This window comes from Stegodyphus dumicola, chromosome 10 (genome assembly GCF_044657685.1).
Source record: "Stegodyphus dumicola isolate Sdum_Otavi_A_Nest chromosome 10, ASM4465768v1".
NCBI classification, from domain to species: Eukaryota; Metazoa; Arthropoda; class Arachnida; order Araneae; family Eresidae; genus Stegodyphus; species Stegodyphus dumicola.
Window position 1 is genome coordinate 148,984,733 of NC_140777.1, and position 18,723 is coordinate 149,003,455.

At 31.8% G+C, this 18,723-nt stretch overlaps 1 protein-coding gene across 1 annotated transcript in view; it reads left to right on the top strand.

Annotated features, from left to right (window-relative positions):
* LOC118182764 (glycine receptor subunit alpha-2-like) overlaps nt 1-18,723 on the top strand; it is a 249,424-nt gene that overhangs the window by 110,547 nt on the left and 120,154 nt on the right. The window contains exon 4 of the mRNA XM_085826111.1: nt 13,893-13,960. Coding sequence (XP_085682237.1) covers nt 13,893-13,960 — 68 coding nt within the window. The remainder of the gene's footprint in view (nt 1-13,892; nt 13,961-18,723) is intronic.

An 18,723-nucleotide genomic window follows, 5' to 3' on the forward strand; every position in this document is an offset into this window, starting at 1 on the left:
AAGAAATAAGGTTTAGAACAGCCATTCTGGTGGTACGCGTACCGCAACGCAATATAAAAATAAGTGGCATTCAAAGATATCTCCGCATATTTGAAATTTTAAATTAATATTATTTGTACTTTTTGCTTTAAATTCATAAATAAGTTCTCATTTTAATTAATTTCATTAAAAAACTTTTGAATTTAAAATTCATCACTTTTAACACAGAACCATTTAATATAAATAGGATTCGAGTCTTTTTAATTAGTTCCCAATATTTAAAAATTTTACTTTTAGATGCTTTCTAAACATTTTCAGTTTCTAAGCAGTTATGTTATTGTTTTCGATGCATTTCTTTTGGGTGTGAAGTATTCCAGTAAAAGAAACCAAATATCAGCTGCATAGAAATAAGAGGGTGTTTACACATCTTTATAACTAATGCGATGAAGAATTAAATAAAAGAAAATGTTTTGTAGTGAAAATTTCTGACAACAGTTATTATTTGAAGAGAAGCATTTTCTCCTACTTTTAATTTTTTTTCAAAATGTCACATGCAAACAAGCTGTGGGTTCGAGGCTATGTTTATGAGCTTTCCAAAGGAATATTCCTATTCCATAATGTTGTGAAATGCATAGTATTGAAATTTTCTATAGTCAGAAAGTGAAAAACAGTCAATCATTAGTTAAGTACAAAAGACTCCAATAAAATACGAGAAAAATTAAGTACTGTTTTTAATCTTAAATCTTTGGTGACAAGTGGAAATCCATCGAAACAGAAATCAATTGAAAAGTCTTTAAGTATACCCTTAGCAACAATAAATGAAATATTAAACCAAGATTTGCAACTTGAAAATGCTAAAAAATATAATGTTCACCAGCTTTTACCAAGGCATGCTGCTCAACACCGAACACTTTTTAGAACCGTGCATATGAACTATTTAGCAGGAGATGAATGGAAATGCACTGTTACCTTGATAAAGCATGAGTATACCTAAAATGACTTCAACAAGAAAATCATTTATCACCTGAAAAGAAAAGAGAAAAATACAAAAACTTGGTTCTTTCAATGCAAAGAAATGGTTTATAAATGTCGCAGGATTCTCTTACAATGGGACATTAAAAGAAAGAAGATCTGGGGGGGGGGAGATGTTAAATTCAATTCAACATACTGTCAAGAGAATGTTTTACGTCGAATATTGACAAAAGAAATTACATTTCCATGTACCACTGACTTTCAAAGATTAAACCTTCACCAAGAAAAGCAATAAGTCATACTTCGAAAAGTACCACTGCGTTCTTTGAACAAAATAAAGACTGATACAGATGTTGCAAAATTACCTTTTCAACATATTCCTGCAAGGTTTCCTCACGTTTCACTATGGAGAATTGTACCTTTGGTCTCCTGAAGCTCTTTCTAAACGCAAGCACAACATGAGTGATTGACTGTGAATAATAAATTGAATTCCATACCTCTAGAAACATTGCGAAAAGCTCATCTATCCAGTGAAATCACGATGCAAATTTACAGTCCAGAAAAAAGGCTATCAAACCGAACATTTAAAAAATATTCTATATTTTAAAGAGTAAATTCGTAGCCGCTCTAAAATTGACATTGTAAGCGCTCTAAGACCCCATAATCGCTCTTAATAGTGCGTAAACACCGTCTGTATGTCCTCTAATAATCCGTATATTTTTTCTTTCAGTCAATGCTTCCATACAACTTGCATGTTCAATTATTTTTCTCATTTTATGAATTTGTTTCAAAGTTTCTGCGAAATTCGTCATTTCTATTTCTTTCATTTATTTGAAATGGATTATGAAAGTCAAGAATTTATGAGAGAAGCAATGAAACGTTTTCCCAGATATTTTCATTTTGTTTTGGCTTTCCCCCCCCTGTCTGTTTTTTATGGTAAGATGACTAACATTTTATTATATTTTTAAATGAAATTTTCATTATATATCACCCATATTTTAGTGATTTATTGAAAGTATTTTGGGATCCTTTATTTCAAGTATGCCACGCCATGTTTTGGATAGCTTAATTTACAACTGCTTATATCATTGCTATCAATAAACTATGTATTATTAATAAGTTAAGACCAAGCATCTGAGGGCTGTCTTCCTTGGAAGAGACGTACCTTCTTGGAGGACATTCTAAATTAAAGGAACTATCTGAAGGGAATTGCTTTAAATCATCTGCTTTAGAAAATAGCATGCAGTTACTTAGAACAAAATTGTATAATTTACAACACTTGAAATATTTTTCAGTGACCTTCGATAAGGTTAACAAAAATTGTTCTTGACTGCATGGTAAGTTGAAGAATGCTACAAAATCTGTATTTATTTTTCAGAAGCATTCTCTAAATAATAACTGCAGAAAAAACTACTTCTTTTGTGTGCTAAACACAAACATTAAATTAAGTTTCAGATGCACATCAAATTAGCCACTTCTAACAGAGAATAGAAAATATTCCAGCTCCGTATTTCGTTACACATTTTAATCCTTTCAAAGCTCCATTTTCTATTTTATGAATAAACTAATTAAATTTTTAATCTGGAGTGCAAAGCAACTAATTACCCAGTTGATAACTGTTTGATATAATAACCAAATAATTTTAAGCCTATTGAAATAAAATACAATTTGCCATTCATATTGAGTATTGAGATTAATTTCTGCCACTGAGTGGTTTTGAAACTCAGTGCCTTTAAATTTCAAAAGTGGATATCGTATTTCTGTATTTGCTCATTTAAAGCATTAAAATTCAACCATTGACTAAATATAGTTTTACAGAAAACTTCCCATACTTTAAGAGAAGATGTAAGAGTCTTTGTTTGAAAGAACTTGCGTTAAATTCTCTTAATATGCTTACACTTTTAATAAAAAACATTTAATTACAGCTCAGTTTTCCTACTCTCATTTTGTATTTTTTTTGCCTTTGCTTATGTTATGAAAACATGTTTGATATGTGTTAGGTTACAAAACGAAACATGACACAATATTTGAAAAAATAATTTTTCGGGCGTAGTGCTCGTAATAGATTAAATGAGCACAGGTCCAATGCTAGGTTAATAAAATTTATTTTATCAACAGAAACACTTCAAGGCTATGGAAATACTCTTACAGGTGTTAAAGTATCACAAATTACATCAGTAACTTTAAACTACTAAGAAAATTAAACACAAAGCAACGCAAAGCGCATATAAAGAGAAAGTTAACCTGTAAGTATCTCCGACCTCATTTTGAACTAAAACATAGCAACAATATCTGTAACAGCAGATGTAACAACTGACAGCAGATGCTCTCTCTTCGGCTTTTAAATAGCTTTCAACCAGCCGCCGAGGTGTAATTACGGTTACAGCAAACATATTGGTCAATTACATTTATTCAATTTCAATACATATTACAGTTCTATAGAAACCGGACCCAAGTGTCAAATGGTCGCAAGATTTTGCGACTATTCGCGATTTCTCGTCTAATTTGGAGACAAAGCAATTCGTCAAAACCATTGTCAGCTTGTCGAGATATCATCAAAATACTGAGATGCCATTTACTCAACGTTAAAATACACTTACCCCTCTATTCTTACTTTTCAGGCATACCTTATCTTTAGATGTTTCATGCTCCGAAAGAAATACAACAATTCTACTTATAATTCTACTAAAATTACTTAGTTAAGTACAAAATGAGTAACAATATTAATATAATTTTAACGCTTAAAAACATAGTTCAAAATAAGCTATGCATTTTAAGTCCCCTGACTACGGAAGATCCAACTTAAAGCATTCTATATTAATGAGCGGAATGAAAGATACTCCTATAAAATTAATTTACAATTAAACAATTCAATTTATAATTTTAGAGCTAAATTCTTCGGTATGACATAACCATTTTTTTGGAGTAACATCTCTATACTAATGGCTAAGTTCACGGTTTACATTTGCAGAATCCTTTCTTCTTGCTTAACAGCATCGCACTCATCTGTTGCTTATCCTCGAAAGATCTGATATATGTCAGATCAGCTCCAGGAGGTTTTTGACCTTCTGGAGCTGATCTGACAAAGAATTAATAACAAATAAAAAGAATTAATAACAATAAGGGGATTGGATGTTAAGTCCCCCTTAGAAAATCCGATGCAACTCAGTATGTGATCCGGTGAAGCTGGATGGTCACTGCATGTTTTACAAACGGGATGGATTTTTCTGCCGCTATCAAAGAAAAGACATTTAAGGTGGCCACTCGTCATTCTAGCCAGAGCAGTCTGGGAGCCACGGTCACATTTGATTTCCAGCAGAGAGCCAGGTAATGTTCCTAAGTACCATTGGTGCGTGGATGGAATAAGCCATATTATATTTAGCTCTTTCATTTGAGTAAAGTTCTTGGTATGTAAGCGAAGAGCCAGTGACCGTTTCATTCTCACTACCCTCTTTGTCCAGTCTATCAGCGACCTCAAGAAAACCATAAGGAGGAGGACGTGAGCAGCTTCTGTTGGTCAAAAAGACTGGAATTCCCTGGGGGCGAGGTCCAAGGGTAGAAGTCTGTCTTTGCTCCTTTTCCTGCAGGTCTTAGCTTAGCATAATGAAACGGCCTTCCCGCCTTGAGTGACCCTTTCAGGAGATTACTCTCCCGATGTACTTCACCCGTTCCGACCAGGTACACACCTTCGCGGCTAAGAGCACACTTTGAGGCGACCTGCAGGACTTGAGGTGGACAATTATCTTATAGATGGGATGCATCACTTGCGTATAGCATCACTTTTGTTACATTACTCTTTCCTCCTAGTATGAATACGAAATTAAGTTTGCAATTTCATCTTGGGAGTATTTTTATCTGCATGGCTATTCCATCAAATCAAATTTCCAAAGTCCAGCACATCATCATATCATTTTCAAATTAATTATTCTAACTTCGTGACTAAAAAATGTCCCATCCTAGAAGGTACTGTAACAGGTTAAGTTAGCGTTATTTTTTTTAATCTAAATCTTTTGTATCCGTTTGTTTTTCTTTCTTTTGCCTCAAATATGTCCATTCCAGGAAGATATTGAGACAGTACGAAGTTAATATTAAAATAATTTTCATTTATTCCTTTTTTTTATCTAAACTTATTTTCTTTGTTAAATTAACATACTTCTACTGCCATAAGCAAGCTTTTGTACCTTCCAAAAACAATAGAATGGTATGGTTAATATTAGCATTCCAATAATGCAGATTTGCAGCGCGTTATTATTACATCAGATAAGGTATTACATTCTTATACTTATTTGTGCTACTATTGTTTATGTTTACTGTTATTATTATTCTACCAGATATTTGCTGTTTATCAAGGATTCGTGTTACTCCGATTCATATGTGTAACCTAAAGACACTGTTTGGAAGCTATCTCTTTTCTAAGCCTGGATCTGTTAGTATTTATTTGCTAAAGAGATTCTGTTATACCGTAGCCCTACTATATAAATATATTTAATAAGAATAATTGTTTTAACCTCATTACCAGCAGACTCTTGTTATTTACACAGTTCATGAATACGAAACAAATTATTTCTGCAGTGTTAAGGTTATAGCCAAATAAACTATACATTTTATTACCAGTGGCTAAACGATTTTATTCATTTGTACTGATTTATATGAACATCCTTCACTTTCTGTTGATTGGCTAATATATATATTTGAACAAATATATTTGGTATCTTCAGAGAAGACATTCATCGCATTCCATTTCCATTGGAACTGTATTACATGCAAATATACAACGCAATAGTATTGTGTGAGATAACTACTCGAAATAAAAGATATCTAATTGCTATCAAATTCTTTGATATAACAAAGAGTCCGTTAAATATAAATGATTATAATTAAAAATTATTTTTAGTAATTTTTAAATGTCTCATACCGATCCTCGTGTAAAACGTTAAACAGAATTATTCACTCTAAAAAAAGATATATTAAATTTCGTAAATATGGAATTCGTAATATTTAGGATCTTTAGCGGGTGAAAACCTTTTTCTTATAACATGAAAAATTAGCAAACAATGATTCTAGAGCAATAGGATTTAAAATAATGCTTGCGCACAGCAGGTTTTTAAATAAAAACTTTCATTTTTAGTTACGACAATGGTCGCGAGGAAAATATAAATGTTAGTCTTGAAAGTGGGCTCCTAATGTATTGAGGATTGCAACTGTGGTACTTAATACTAGAAACTGAATGCTCCGTAAGTATTCAAGTATGTTAAAGATCATTCTTTCTGCAGTATTTTGCTCAAGATTTAAATGGGAGGTTTTGTTCGTAGGTTTCAAAATTATCATGGCCGATTAGCGATCGAATAGATGATGTTAAACCTGAATTTCTATTTCAATAAATGAATCAAATAAAATAAGCTTTTAGAATACAATAGTTTATGTTATGTGTCACCTATTAGTAAAATTCTACAACATTTAAATGATTTTACAACTCTTTAAAATACTAAACATGGTTTTATTATTTCAGCAAGGATCTTTTAGAGGGCGCAAACCTTGTTCTATTACATGAAAAATTAGCTTTGGAAGCATTAGATGATTTACGTAACGATGAACATAACGATTAGTATATTGATTTTACGCCGATGAACGTAATGATTAGTGTATCGATTTTAAGAATTACAAAAATTAAATTCCGTTAAATAAAAAAATTAATATTGAATGTTTTTGCAATGGAAACTTTGCTATTGAGCCTATCTGTTTATGACATAAATTGCATTCCAGAAAACTGTGATGTAAATTATATTCTGGCGTTAACCGTGTGGAACTTCGGATCACGAAAGTATCACTTGACGAATAATTTATCTGAACAAAAGAAGGCTTGAATGAGAACGATGTCTCGAGTTATGAACATTCAAGTCGGTAATATAGGATTTTCAGAGACGTTTTGAGTTAATCATGACACATAATTAACACTCAAAGCCTTCTGGAAACATCATTTCTAAAGCTTTTAATTGCCTAAATTTCATCAACAAAGCCTCGCAGCAAGTGATTTACAGAACCATGACTTGGAAGAAATTATGGATAGATTGGGCCGTAAGCAAAGACATTGAGACATTTATAAAAAGGAAGTATTGTAACCGCGAAACATTTCGAGTATCATACTTTAACGAAAATATCCATTTTGACCACTCTCAAATCCATTTAAACGCTTTTCTTGCATGAAATCTGTACGTACAGACAGAGTAAAGCACTTTTTTTTCCAAAACGGATTGTAAAATGGATTCAGAAGGGAATTTTTGGTGCCTGTACGTATTTCTCAATACCCAAACACGATTAGCCGTAGAACGATGAAATTTTGTATATGGGACTGCTATAACATGCAGCTGTACAGCTCCTTTCTTATTGCAATCGGCCGCACCAAACGATTGCATTATATGTGTGTATACCCACTCTTTTACTCGGTACCTTTAGCTCTGTGTTTTTATTCTTATATGTTAGTAAATTGTGCATTTTTTGCTTTAAAAAATGATTGAACTATGTTATTCATATATTTAAGTTAAGGTTTTTATGTCTTCAATTAATCTTCATGCAATAATTTTAGAATAAAAGATAATTTAAAAGTGGCGTTAGGCCTAATGAGGCCACCATTTGTTTACATTTGAAAATCTTAACAGAATAATGAATTAAGTCAGTTGGTGCATCAACTTTCGTCTCTTTACCCAGTGGAACCAAACGTTAACTTTCAAGTTTGAGCACCGAATAATTTGTCTATTTGCTAGAATTGCTTGTTTTTGCGAACAAACTGTGATTTTAAAAAAACTTTTAACTGTATTTAATTGTATTAACTGTTGTTGTTTTAGGTTTTTGTATTTTACATTTTTTATTGAAGATGTTTTGATTATATATTTTTGCCTTGACATGAAGTGAAAACTAAATTGATTGAATAAGAAATATAGCTCTAACGAAATCTGAGGAAATAAGTTTCAATGAAATGCAGCAAAAATGTGTATAACTTAATAAGACGTATTAAGAAGTCTTGTGGTGTCCACATCAAGTTTTTTACTTCATGTATATCAGAGGTGGCCAGAGTGTGGCTCTCGTAGATGAGTGATGCTGCTGTTACGCAGATAAAATGTATGTGTGAAATGTGGTACACTAAGAACTCAAGAAATGTGGTACTCAAGAAAAGAAAGAAGTTAACTTATTGCATTTTTTTCCCAAACATATTAGCAAACAGAAACTTATCAATGTCCAAACGTAATTGTTTTTTTTTATTTCCTGTTAGTTAAGAAACTTAATAATGTTATTCAAAAGCATTTAAGAAAAGGTAATAAGATATTTTACAAACAATTTTGTAAAGAAAATCTAACATTCTAACATCTAAACAATAACACCTCCCACATCATTTCATTTATTCATTATCATAGTTATCCTTTTTATAATTTTTATCGGTTTTGGGTTATGAGCTTGTGTACAAAGTGCTTTTCTAAAGTTTTAATTACCAGTCACCTGGGATCCAGAAAAGAATTTAACCCATTTTTTCATGAACCACTATGGAGAAAATTCTTCAGTTGACAAACTACTTTTAAAAACGAGTTAAGTTTTCACTCTATTTCATGCAGCGCCACCTAGTTCAGAATATAAAACCTGTTCATTTAGCCTTTGAGATGGAAAGAACAATACGCTAGATTTTGTCTCTTGAAATTATACCATGTACATATAAAAAATTAAATTGCCTTGTTAATTAATCATAATCGATTATTTTAATTTTACTTGAAACATACAATAAGCATTTTTTAGAAATCTGCACTAGAAAATTTTCATTGTTGTTTTATTCTTATGCACTGCAATTTATACAGTGTATGTTTTTAACTAGAAATATTTTTATACGATCCCTAAAACTTTTAATTAATATTGTCTTGGGCAACTATTAGCATGAAGATAACTTTTTTATTTGACTAATTCGGCTGTGAAAAATGTATTTCACAGAATTCTTTTCATTGAGAGGCCCACAATTTTTTTTCTTATATTTTTACTAAAGTTTCCGCCGTGATCAAAATTATCACGCTCGGCAATCCTACCTTATATAATTAATTACTTTACTTAAAGATGTACTTTGACGAAGAGACGTTTAAGAGGTACAACTAAGTGACACTTTTGAAACAATCAGTTTAATTTCCAATAAATTTCTTATCCGAGATTTAAATTTCCTTTAAGACATGCAAGAAGGTAAGAATTTATGCGATAGTTTAGTGTAAAAGAAAGAGGTGATTGATATTTGGGATGAATTATAAGATGAACAATTATTCTATGAGAGATATTTCTAAAATCTTCTCTTAGATATGGTTCCACAAGTGCATAAAGGAAATTTTACCTCCATCATTGGCTTAATAAGAATTCTGATTTAGTCAATTTATAAAATATCTGAGGAATAATAAAACATTTTTCTCACAATGTTAAAGTAATTTAATGCGGAAAATTTTGATGACTTTTTCTTGCAAAGTTATCTTCTATTGGTTGAAAAATATTTTGTCATTGAATTCATTCAGTGAGCATACTTTAAGTTCTATCACCTCACTCGAAAATAAACCCTTTATTTTTTCTTTGTATTTGTTTCTTTGAGAAATACCTTTTGAGTTTCTTCCTAAAACTCAAATTTTCCTTCAAACTATTTTTCTGATATTTAAAAAATCGTAAGAAGTGGCGTCTGCTCTTTTCAGAGCTGCAGCAAAAGTATACCTAGTCCTGCGATTTATTTAAAAATGCGTGTCGTTGCTTATTAACATAGGATCATCGTTCGAGCAATGTCCATCGGTTAAATTCTGAAACGTTTCCATTTTTTAAATATATCGTGCCATTATTTAACTGTCGCTCTCTTTGCATCTATATAGGATTTCAAATCTCTTAGCGTAGAGCTCTTTATAGTGAAATGATTATGGAACTGGCAAAAGCAAGTGATTTCCACGCATGGATCCACTTAGCTTCTCAAAGGACACGACACCAACCAACCAACCAAATCTCTTAGCGTGGTAGATAAAGCATTTAGATGCTTTCATAGCAGTCAAGTTGTAGGAGTTTATTTTAATTTTCTAATAGTTATTTTTATTTTTGAACAAGCCTTTCCTTTACTTTCTCGTTTCCCAACTACAAACTACATTTCCCTATCATAATGAGTGTTTAGGATTGCGTTTTATGTAAGTAAGGTAGAAACTGATATTTAAGCTGAAGTCTGGATCACTTCACTAGAAGAACTAGTACAGCGTTAGGAGAGCCTGTTCTGCTTTCCGACCTCGTTGTTATTAAAAGTCTAATTTTACTACTATTCTATTATTGTTACGTGTCTGCTAGTGTCCGCCGGTGATCTTAACCCGCGGGAAAGCGCGTGGAATGTATCATACTCCAACACTACATAAAAGTGGAATATTCCTAACTTGTGAAACTGAAATTCTGTGCTGCTTTCAGTAGCTGATTTTCTAGTTGTGGTTGACGTTTTAGCACCGCTTTTTCTTTGCCTGTGTGTTTCAGAAAAAGATTTATCGGTATTTTGTTGGAACTGGGGTATGACAAACCCCACGCGCCTGTCCGCGTAATTGTTTTTCTGACTGAATATTTAGTTCAGAAATTTATTTCTAGAGTGTAACAGTAAATATTTCTACTCGCAAGTGATTTTAAAGTACTTGACATTAAATTCTTAAAAATTTCTAACTGCATTATGGTAAAAAGAATGACTCCCTATGAACTGGAAATACAACGCCTGTGAGATTTATTAGAAATATTTGAAAACGATGAAGATTGCATTTCGGAAACTAAAGATGAAACTAGGAATATTTTCTACACTGTTTTTGTTTCGAAAACGATAAAACATTAATTCCTGAAGTTCCTAAAAAAAGGAAAAACTGTTCTTATGCTTTCAACATTATATAACGATCATACTATTGGAGAAAATAAAACGACAGGAATTATATGTTTTTATAATATGACTAAAGGAGCAGTGGATATGGGGGATGAAATGTCAGCCAATTATTCAATTGCCAGAATAACAAGGAAGCGGCAAATGGTAATTTTCTTTTCTTCACTAAATGTTGCTGTAATAAATACTTGCATTCTATAACATTCAACTGCTAATCCACCAATCAAAAACAGAAGTCTGTTTTTGAAGGGTTTAACATTTCAATTAATGAAAAAACGTATTGAACAAAGATCAGAGATTAATACTTTACCAAGAAACTGACGTACTGCATGCGAAACAAAAGCAGAAGTTTCGACGAAGAATTAAAACGAATACATGAAATTCGAAACAACTAAGTATGAAAGATGTGTTACATTTTTGGCCCTCGTGCCAAGGACAGAAAACGTGAATGCGATGTTTAAAATGTGAAAACATTCTGTGCCAAGAACACATGAATGTATTTCGTTCAAAGTGTGAAGCAATAAAATAAGCATTGTGTATTAGAGATGCAATGAAACTTAGAGGCATAATGTTTATTTTTTTATTATTTTCATTTATCTTAATTTTAACTCTAAGATTATTTCGGAAATTAATTTTTTGAAACCTAATTATTATTCACGTATATATAATACACAAGAACAAGAAAAACAGCTTTAAAACTAAATAAAACTATTTTTACCGTATTTTAAATATTGGGGTATGTAATACCCCACGCGCCCACTCTAGTAACTTTTCTTGGGGCGACTTCCGCCGTGTTAAGTAAGAGCCAACTCTGTTGGTTAATTCTGTGCAGCCTCGGCTGATTCTATTTTGGTTAGGATTAGATTAGTTTCTTATTTTCTATCTTGAGTTAAAAGTCCAAGTGGAGGCTTACTGTATGCCCGAGAAGGGACCATTTGTTCATCTATTTTGACTTAGGAGAAAGGGTAAATTAATCCTTCCTTGGATATTGCTTACAGAACTCTGCGATAAGTTGCTACAGAATTCTTCAATATTCTAGCCTTCAAGGACTCCCAAATTAGCTAGCTTAATAAGTATTTTTCCGAATTTCTGAAATATTCTAAAAATTGTATTCTCTAAGGGAAGATTTCAGTATAGATAACAAATCGTAATCTGCAAGTGACTATCTAGTAATTCAGGAGGTGATAAGCATTAATTACATTTCTCGTTGTATGACACTATTTCATATTAGTTGCATTGTGATAAGAAAGCTTGATTGATAATTCCTGCTGAGTTTTCAAATATCTAATAGCAAGTATAGTTTGTGATAAAAAAATTCTATTCAGTAAAGAAATTTAAAAAAAAACAGAAAATAAAAGGTTTCAAATGATAAAACAGTTCCAACTATTTCTATATACAGTCTTTTAATTTTTAGACAAGTTGAGATTGTTTTGATAATTATCGATACTTCTTATTGTAAGGAAATTTTGCTGGATCTAATCGAGCAGTTTGTTCCCAAAACTCTGTGGGCGCAGTGTGTATATATTTTATGCTATTTGAAATCATGTATTGAAATCAAGAAACATGCACGCACCAGAATGAATCTTTAACGAAGAACGCATTAGGAAAACATCACACATCATTTTAAAATGAAATTACGCATTGAAAACAATCACTGTCAACGATTCTCATATTTTAATTAAGAGAATTTACTTGCATTTAAAGAATTATCAACAGATTATGTATAAGGCTTTTACATGGGTAATTTATAAAGACATCGCGCTTTGCAAAATGAAATTATTCAAATATTTTTTTCATACTTAATTTTTTGTGTCCCCTAAATATTTGTTATGATGTTAGTAGGACCTTATGTTACTAGATAATTTAAAGACAAGTTATTTTTTAACTTTATTAAGTCACCATAAAATAATCAGAAAAATAGTTTATAGTTATTAGTCTAAAGGGGCTTTGTCCCTGAAGGACTATTGTTTTCGTTTTGCTATTTTGCGTTGGTTTACTATAAATGTCCGTTTCACTTTTCAAACTGTTGACAAATGTTACAGTGCTGCATTATATTTGAAAAAATTAAATAATGACAAGTATGCATAAATTTATGTATATTTCTCGCATTGTGATAAACAACGGTACATAGAGCCATCGAATTTTGAATGACGTAATCCTATTGAGAATATGGGCATGTAGAAGACCAAATTTGAAATTTGGAACTTGTTTTATTATCGATTTCATATTTTGTAAAACTTTAACGAATTTTTGATGAACAAACTCAAGGATTTCAAAGCGAGCAGTGGCAACGTTCTACAGAAAAGACATTTTTATCTCCAGCGCGCGAGACTCTGTATCGGAAATTCTAAAGTTATGCTCAATTTAAAACTGTCTTGCGATATTGCTCTTGGACTAAATTTTATGGTTTAAGGGCGAAAAACGTGATGTTTAATAAATAAATGAACCAGATAAAATGTTAAAAAAACGCCCATTTGGAAGTAATTTAAAATTTGAAACCTTTCAGAGTTTCTTTTTGTCTGTCGATGATAATGATATACATCGTATTTAGCACTAGCAGTCTCAAACTTTTATATTCCCTCCGTCTCAAACTTGTTTCTGATTGTTATTACGTAAATATAAAATTATTAGTAAACGAATAATTAAATTTGCTTCTTGTAAGCATACTTTCTCATTTTTAAACAGAACTACTTAAATAGCCTGTTCACAGTAAATTCGTATTACCCCTCTTTGCTGTTTAATATATTCCGTAGATTTAAGAACCACCATTAATAAGCACATTTTGAGTAAATTTCAAAGGCAAATATTTAAAGGCTTCGCCAATCATACATAGCTCTTTATTAATAATAAATTTTATAGACAGACTTTAAGGGCTCGTTTCAGCTGTAAATGATGCTAAGTTATAATAATGATAAAATAATTGCAATCCTTAAATCTCCTTCTTAAATAATGTATTTAAATTCATTTCTTGTACATATGGTAAATTTACATTACTAATTGTTTTTTCATTAGTGTTGGGGTGTTATTAATAATTCTTGTTTATTTTTAGGTGAAGCGACTGTTGTTCGATTTCATGTCACAGTTCTTAGTCTTGACACTATTGATGAAGGCTCTATGGTAAGAATAGATCAGATGTGGTGCATGGTTTGAATTTATAAAATTGGCAAGAAAGTAATTTCGGCTTTTACAAACAGATAGTGTTATGTTTCATTTTGCTATTCTTCTGTCAATCTTATCATTATTTTTTGGATTTTGAGATTGGGCAACTGGCACGTTTATTTAGAAACAAAGTCCGTGTATTTTTGCTCATAACTGTTAGTTTATGGTCAGTTTTAACCCTGTGTGCAAAAGTTAACATTTTCGACATATTTTAGTTTTTTTTTTTTTTTTTTTTTTTTTTTTTTTTTTAATTTCATAAATGCAAGAAAGCAGCTGAGGTTCTTCAGAGAAATGCAACGTTTATGGTGATGATTGCTTAATACAACAATGAGCCAGAATTAGTTTTTAAGAAATTTCATTCTGGAAATTTTGGCGAACGGGCTGGCTGCATGGGCGTTTTCGTGGTTTTCCCCATGTGTAACGTGTATACGAGCCAGTTTCCCTTAAAACGTCCTCCACGAAGGCATCCCTCCCCTTAGCCAGATAGCCCTAGTGTGCTTTGCCATAATTAAATAAACCAAAACCAAACCATTCTGGAAATTTTTCGCTTGAAAATAACCGATATTCTGGCCAATATTCTGATTATGATGATTACAAAATTAAAGCTATAATTGAATCGAATCGTCATATACCTATGCGAGAGACTGCAAAAGGTTAAATATATAACACATAACAACTGAAATAAAAATCATATTAGATGACAAACTTGTTAAGAAGCTCGATATTTGGGTTGCGCATGAATTGAAAGAAATTCACTTAACACAAAGATTCAATTCTTGCGATACGCATTTCAAACGTAATATCGTCGATCATTTTTTGAAACGAATTATCAGTGGTAATGAAAAATGGATTATCTACATTAACATTAGTAGAAAACGATCATGGTCCAAACATGATCAATCAGCATAAATTATATCGAATGCTAATTACACCAGAAAAAGAGCATGCACTCAATCTGGTCTGAATAAATAAAATGTATATTTTGAGTTGTTTCCAAGCAACCAAGCGATCAACTTTGATGTTTGCTGCCAACAACTTATGAAATAGAAAGAAGCAATCACAGATAAAATGCCAGAATTGGCAAACTGCAAAGGAATCGTGCTCCACTGCGAAAATGGGAGGCCTCACATATCTTTAACAACACATAGGAAATTATTGGAGCTTGGTTTGGGAAGTTTGGGAAGTATGCATGATGTTACCAGATGTTCTATCATGAAGTTCCCAGAAAAATGGCAAAAGGTCATCGAAAGAATGGAAGATATTTGTCTGGTTAAAATTCGTTTTTCATACTAAAAAATTTGAGTTTTGGTTCGCACAAAAAAAAATGCGAAATTACTTTCTTGCTAACCCGATAATAATCTACATTTTTTTTACTTAGTAGTTCTAGACATAATCTATATTTTTTGGTAAATCTACTTATGTCCTCAGGATTTTAAGTTGTGATTGATGCCAATGCGACACAATCTGAGAAATGGTAAACATTCTATGTAAAAGTCATTTATATTCAAAACGTTCTTTTAAAATGCATAGAGAAATTCCTCCACAGCAGTAGTGCTATTGAAAAATTCCAATACAAACGTTTGATTCTTGCCAAATCTTTTAGTCTTGATACTAAAACTTAAATGCACATGTTAGGCAACTTTTTTGAGGAACAAATCTAAGCATCCTTTCAGACAATAGTCATTATGCACTTTCAGTGTATATTGATCTGATTTAAATGAATTACTTTACTATTAAACAATATTCTAGCTTTAATATGCATTCGTTGAGAAGTCATTCAAAAGGTTTTTAATAGTTTTCATGATAAGTTTTTTTTCACTCATCTTCACAATATTCTTCACAATCTTACGACCTATTTCTTGCAAAAATAAGCACTCTTGAACAGCATATCTATCTCACGCAAGTTTCTTCTGGCTAAAGTTTGCACTGAGATTAAAGGTTACCGCTATAACAAAGTCGATAACTCATAACGCAGCTACGCAGCTCTCACTTTAGTATTTATTTACCTTGCTGCTACCAGAAAGCAGCAGAAGTAATCAATTCCTCCTGACGAAATTTAATCATAGAGGATTTAGGTATCCATCGTTTTAGTTTCATCATTTCTCAAATAAAAATATATCTTAATTCATTATTATCATATTGCAAATATGTAATGCTTTCATATTATCAGCTATTCTAAAATTTACTGCCTTGTATAGCACTAATAGTTCTTAATATTTTCCATTAGAGATGGAACAAACTTACGTCTTTTATATTCCTTTTTACGCTAGCTAAACTAAACTAAACTCGGCGGGACGAACAGCCCATACAGAGCCATGGCTGGCAGTGCTCTGACAGCTGCTTTCAAGATCGTGGGCTCCGGGAAGCTTGTGCATCCTTTGGCCTGGAGAAGTGGTCAGCTTGTCGCAGCACCCCCAGTGTTTAGTCCTCAAGCGAAGTTGATACTGATTTTATCGACCCACTTGGCTGAGTCAACCTTGCCTAGCCCGGGGATCGAGCCCGGGCCTGTGGTGCGTTAGCCACCAGGCCTCCCCTTTTACCTACCTCATATTTATTTTTAATTTTTTTTTTTTATTTCGGACATACATTTTCATACTATTAACGACTACTACCATCTTCTGAACGTACAAGAAATGGCAACCATCAGAATCGAAAGTGACCTGTGGTAAGTTTATTGCTTTCCATGAGTATCCATGCAGAGGTTTCCGGAGAATTTCTCTTAATCTATATTATATTTTATTAAAGAATTCTACTTTGAATGCACCTTTTTCCACAAAATATTTTAGTAAATTTAAATAATTTAATAAAGTAAATAAATTTTTGAAGCTAAAAAATAGCATCTTTATTCTTGATTATCGTCTTCTTTATTAGCTTATAGAATTTTCATGCTATTGACCATTAGAGAATCATCCTCAAGACTTACTAAAAATATCTGCCATCACATTTGGAACTGACAATAGCAAGCTTATTACCTTCATGGATGTTCACAGAGTTCTCTTTAACGTGTATTATATTGTAAAATTTTAAATTTTAGAATTGAAATAACTGAAGAAAGAAGTCTATTTGAAATGAAATTTTTATTTTTTTGTTCCGGTAACTTCACTTTTGGTCCCTGCGTTATTTTCCTACTTGCAACACTATTACAAAATTAACTCTTTTTAATACTATTTCAAGCAGGATTGTTTATTTTGTTATAAAACAGTTTTTTAACATATTTTTATTACAGACATTCCAAACGCAGTTTATTACTCTGATTTTGAAATTCATTTAATAAATTTTGCTATTGGATATTGTTTTCAAACAGCTGAGGTTGCAACAAATTCTGCCAATTTATATACAGTATAGTTACTTAAAATAAGGATATGATATAAATATTCCATCATTTTTTATCGCCAGAACATGCTACATCTTCGAAATAAATCGAAAATTTTCTTAACGTGAGATCTCAGCTAATATTTTGAAGATATTTTGCTTCCGAAAAGTTTCACTAACAATCACTCCATGCCAAAGAAATCATCTAGCAGATCGAAAATTGAATTGTTTGAACATGGCAAAGCATACGAGAGTTATCTTAGAATGTCCTTCGTGGAGGACATTCTAAGGTAAATTGACTCTCATTCGCGTTACACGATGGGAAAAAGTACAAAAACTAACCACGCAGCCAGCTCGTTTGCCTTAAACTGAACCCAGATCGAAATGCCACTGTTCAAGGGTCTTATCCTCTCAGTCACTGGTGAAGCGCGAATTCTTAGGTAATTAATATTAGTTTTCTAAAAAACGGTGAAAGTGTATTGAGAACTTGCATTTCAGCTATAAATAAAACAAATATAAGGAGTGTGATACATTGCATGCATTTTTAATTCAAATTGAGTAAGTAATCCAATTGAATTCAACGATTATTTTAAGCCAAAACGAAGTACGCATGTAAATCCTTTAGATTAAATTTTAATTATAGATTCTCTCTCCTTTCACATTAATTTCGTTTTACTTAATAAAGGAATATTAATATCAATTTAGTTCTCTTTTAAATTCTGCTTTAGAAATATCCACCGTAATATTCAATATTAAAATATTAATCAAAAAGGAGAGTAACGTCTTTTAGTCTTGTATAGGTTTGATTGAGCTACACGTTTCTGTTTCCAGATGTTCATCCTGGCAGTCTGCCTTGTAAACTGTTCCATTATTCTACAGCATGGAGAAATTCTCGTTACATCCCCTTCTATCCGCGTAATTACTCTCCTTCTTCGGCATCGCCGTTAACTTCAAGAAATTAGTTTTCCATTCCCGATTCTGGATGAAACAAGTTGGCTGTGAAAGATTTATCGCACTTTGATGTGAGTTGTTTTATAGTGTGAAACATAATTCGAACCTGGTTCCTTTAAAATCTTCTTCTTATCCATGTCTAAGTTAAATAATTATTCCATTAATTTCATTATTAATAGTTCCTAATCCAGCATGGTATCTTTTCTAAAATGGAATCTATATAAAAAAAATAAATGAAAAAAAAAGTTGTAATTCTGTATAAGTACACACACACTTACGCACATACATAAGCGAAAGAAAACAAACTAAAATATTTGTTGAATTCTACTGGTGGGTTAATCTACAAGATTCAGTTTTCTTTCGTTTTCAGGACTATTATGACTCGGAATTAATTGATAAATAGTTTTCTCGCTTGAATTGATGATATCACTAATTATAAGCTAATATTTAAAATCCAA